The sequence below is a fragment of the Sinocyclocheilus grahami genome, unplaced genomic scaffold (assembly GCF_001515645.1).
Source record: "Sinocyclocheilus grahami isolate Dianchi unplaced genomic scaffold, SAMN03320097.WGS_v1.1 scaffold118.1, whole genome shotgun sequence".
In the NCBI taxonomy this organism is placed as follows: domain Eukaryota; kingdom Metazoa; phylum Chordata; class Actinopteri; order Cypriniformes; family Cyprinidae; genus Sinocyclocheilus; species Sinocyclocheilus grahami.
In genome coordinates, this window is record NW_015505297.1 from 2,158,580 (window position 1) to 2,162,921 (window position 4,342).

Here is a 4,342-nt window from a genome sequence, read left to right on the forward strand (position 1 = left end):
CCAAGTTGTTCCAAACTTGTTTGAATTTCTTTCTTCTGCTGCACACACAAAAGCAGATAGTTTGAAGAATGTGGGTAACCAATTTTTTCATTTTTGGGTGAACTATCCTTTTAACCTGGTGTTTCTCTCAGTGAATTATAATATGCACATTAATGGGAATGTATTAATAACAAGCATCTGATTTTTATATTCAGAATTATAACACATTACCCAAAAGCAGTCATGAGTGGCTTTTACTCTAATGCTGCATTTGTAAAATATGTGTTCCTGCTTCTCAATGTTCTACATCACTAAATTATTTTTATGCTGCCACAGTATAAAGATTGCATTGTATTAAAATTACAGCATCATCAAGCTAATTGTATTTAATGTTCCCTTCAGGATGAATAAAGTACATCTATCTAGTTTGTATAATCATGATTATTGATATTAAGACTAGCAAATAGCAGAAAACAGTGTGGTGCATGAGAACACAACTCAGGATATATCAATGATTTGTTTTAAATAATGTTAATTTATTGTGGATTGTTGTGGTGTTTTTAATCAGCTGTTTGGACTCTCATTCTGACGGCACCCATTCACTGCAGAGGATCCATTGGTGAGCAAGTGACGTAATGCTGAATTTCTCCAAATCCGTTTCGATGAAGGAACAAACACATCTTTAACGTGGATGGCCGGAGTACATTTTCATTTTGGGGTGAACGATTTTTAATTCTCTGGCAAACATGAGTAAATTATACTACTGTCATTCCACTAACTAAATTAGTTTTGCAAAGCTTAAAAGTTAAAACACAACTTTCCATTACAAAATTATTATTTTTTTTAAAAACCCATGATATTTCTATTCTAATTAATGGAATTGTGTCACTCATAAAGGACAACAAAGCTCTATGATATCAAAATGCTGTATTTGAAAGTCTGTTCAATGTAAATTCATAACTGGAAAAAAACAACATTCAGCACAGAATTTTCAAAGGTATGGATAAATCAAGAAAAAAAGGCATAAAAAACAACAGGAACAGTACAACAATGAAACCAAAGGGTGGTGCTATAACCCCACATGACAACACTGAACCAATGACCAGAACTGAAATGCACATTACAATTAATTATATAAAGTATTCACCACATTTATGGCTTGTTTAGACTGTAAATAGAGCAGCAAGATCACATCTGGAACAGAGAACAGCTGTTTGAAGAGCTGAGACTCTGAAAAGGTGTGATAACGTCGTCTTGTTTTTTCACTCCTAAAAATACTTCAAATAGCTTTATTTCATACAGTATAAGATGCCGCACAAGCAAGACCATTTCATTACACTGTTAGAAAAAAAAAGCCACCAAGAATGGCAAATGCAAATTGTGGCATATCATTTGTATCGGAACACAGTGATGAGGCAGAAATGTAAAAAAGTAGGAAACCATTTGGTAGCCAGACATGGCATTAAAAATCACTACTCATTAGAATTGGGTTCAAACACCACTGAGCAGAACTAAAATGGAAAATGAGCCCAGTGATCGAAATACAAAAGTCCCACATTTCATGGTAGTAATTATACTACATTTTTGACCTGTTCGGTGCAATAATCTTACTAATGGTATTGCACTGAATATACAATGAAATAACATCAACTTTCCTCACATTTCAAATGACAGACAATACACCAACGTATCTGTTTTTAAACATCAAAAAGCTATTTAAATCATGATATACTGTACATAAAATGGCACTATTAAACATGTCAGACTGCCATCCTGACATCTAATCAGATCTCAGGTAGATCAGGCATGTTTTATGGTGTATTTGCCTTTCTGAAGCTGTGAGATGTAGAGTTTTGACTTGCTCCCATCGACTCGCTTAAACCAGACTTCATCGTGATTGACTGTAGTTATTAACGCGCTGTTTGAAACAGAAGACGGGAGAAAAATAACTCTCAAAAGTGCTGCAAAATAATCAATATGAGCTTGGTAATTCAGGATCCCTCACCTCGTAGGATACTCGTCTTTCTTGTCGATACATATGGCTTGTCCACGGCTGTAACATTCCCCGTCATAAAACAAGCGTCCGTCCTCTGAGCGGGCATTGTGCTGGGGTCTGTCACTCTTTGAAGAGACTACAACAAATTATACAAGTTCTACTGTTACTAACGTAGCAAAAAACAACTTAAACATTACATAATAAAGCACCTATAGGATAAGCCAATATTACTGCTGTAACTATACAAACATGATGGTGTGTCTATATTTAACTGGAATTTGTGAATGGGTTACCACTTAGGAGTTAGATGGAGTCACTATGCACCAAAACTCCAGGAAGTTGCCCAGAGCAAAACAGACTAAGAACAGACGTATTTGTTCAAGGTCACTATAGTAAAAGGGAAATTCTACACCAGTTTTTTTTACTATGTCCCTAAACTTTTAAACTGTAGTGTATAATTTAACCGAAAATTAAATACAGTAATAAATATGATCTCACCATCAGTCTTTACTCTGTGAGGTCCTAATGTTGCCATGGCCTACAAGATATTAACAAAATACATCATTTGCTCCACAATAAAAATGGTTTCATATAAAAAGAGTTCTGTTTTTGACAGTCTCACCTTTCTAATAGCAGTCCAGTCTTCCAGTATATCCAGGTCTTGCAGCATGTAAACTATATATGGGCGTGCACATGTTAAGAAACTCACAAGTGATCCAGCAAATTCTGGATAGATTGATTATAGGTGTGTACAACTGGTTGTAGTAAAGGATATCTGACACAACGACAGGCTTTTTCTTTTTGTCTGGACTGAAGGGATCTTTCTTCTTATTTTTTCTTGATTGTAACTCATCGTTCCAGAGCTCTGTAGGAGAAATATGACAAAGATTGTATAAATAACACACAAAAAAAACGATATTATTTGTGACCGTATTCACAATTCCAATACCTGAGGTAATATCTATGCTGTGACGGTCTTCCTCCAAACGTCTGATCTTCTCCTCTAGTTCACTTTGAACCGTATCAAATAATAACAGTTTTTCACTCTAGAAGAGATCAAATGAACCAAATTGGAATTGTATTTCATTTTGAAAGTTTGTTTAAATAGATGCATGCTTTTAATGTGGTAACCGGCAGGCTTTTAGCGCTGTTAGATCAAACAATAATAATACTCCTGTACGGCTCTGTTATGATGACTCAGCAAGACATTTCAGACATGCACCGTTGTTTAGGTAATAGCGGATTATATCAGTAAAACTCACCTCCCAGTGCTGCAACGCTGCTTGGGTTTCACAGTCGTATTTATTCTTCACTGATTCCAAGCACAATTCTCTGTAGATACCTATGCATGAATGTATTGTTTTAATAATGCACAGTTTCAAAGAACAATAATCCCATGTTCAGTTTGGACATCAGACCGACCTGCAATTTTAGTTCTAATTTGCTTGTTCTCCTGAAGATCTGCAAGGGGTTCCAGGTACTCTGGTGCCTTTCCTGACATCACTTCCTGAAGTTTGGCATCAACTTGACTCAGCCTCTCTTTATATAACCTAAGGAAAGCATGCACACTTAGTGATCAATGTAAAAAAGAAATAAATAAATGTATGCACTTGTAAATAACATGAATTCATGCACAGATTGAATGCAAACAAGAGGACGGTACATACTGGTCTTTGAGGCCAGTGAACTGTTTTTCTAGATTAGTCATTTCGTCTATGCATTCCATCCTTCTCCTTTCACAATCCTCATCGTCCATTTCTGAAATAAACAGATTGTTTCTTTCTTTATTTGTTTAATTGAATAGTTCGCAAAAAACTAAAAAAAGTGTGCATCTGTCGGGCAACAAAAACCTCAATGACGGTGCCCAACTATTGTTAATGATGTCTTGTAAGACCTCTTATGTTATTTATAAGCTGCGCTGCTCATGTGGACTCTGTTATGTGGGAAAAATCAGCAGACAACTCAAAATGCAGATTGCCGAACATCGAAGTGCCATTAGGCTGCATGACCCTAGAAGTCCAGTAGTACAACATTTTGAAAGATTTAAACATTCAGTTTACAATATATTGGCATTGAAGCTGTTAAATCACTTTGTAGAGGGGGTGATATCAACAATTTGCTTTTAAGACGTGAAGCCTATTGGATTTATACTTTGAACACATTATCACCTAACGGTCTTAACGAAGAGTTTGATATTCGTCCTTTTCTGCAATAATGATGCTGATTGAATCATTAGCATTTTTATGTTTGATTTTTTTCTAGTCAGGTATTTGTGTTATATCGTTGTGATTCGTTTATGGTACTTTATGTTTTCACTTTCATTTTAGTTATGTGATTTGTTGCCCTAGTTATTTTTTTTGGGGGGGG

The 4,342-nt window shown here is 35.5% G+C and overlaps 1 protein-coding gene across 1 annotated transcript in view; it reads right to left on the reverse strand.

Annotated features, from left to right (window-relative positions):
* Nucleotides 1-909: 909 nt before the first annotated feature.
* Nucleotides 910-4,342, reverse strand: part of brms1la (BRMS1 like transcriptional repressor a) — a 4,526-nt gene continuing 1,093 nt past the window's right edge. The window contains exons 2-10 of the mRNA XM_016278131.1: nucleotides 3,643-3,733; nucleotides 3,398-3,525; nucleotides 3,238-3,317; nucleotides 2,925-3,021; nucleotides 2,751-2,840; nucleotides 2,598-2,662; nucleotides 2,474-2,513; nucleotides 1,985-2,111; nucleotides 910-1,897 (exon numbers count right to left, since the gene is read on the reverse strand). Coding sequence (XP_016133617.1) covers nucleotides 1,780-1,897; nucleotides 1,985-2,111; nucleotides 2,474-2,513; nucleotides 2,598-2,662; nucleotides 2,751-2,840; nucleotides 2,925-3,021; nucleotides 3,238-3,317; nucleotides 3,398-3,525; nucleotides 3,643-3,733 — 836 coding nt within the window. The 3' untranslated portion in view covers nucleotides 910-1,779. The remainder of the gene's footprint in view (nucleotides 1,898-1,984; nucleotides 2,112-2,473; nucleotides 2,514-2,597; nucleotides 2,663-2,750; nucleotides 2,841-2,924; nucleotides 3,022-3,237; nucleotides 3,318-3,397; nucleotides 3,526-3,642; nucleotides 3,734-4,342) is intronic.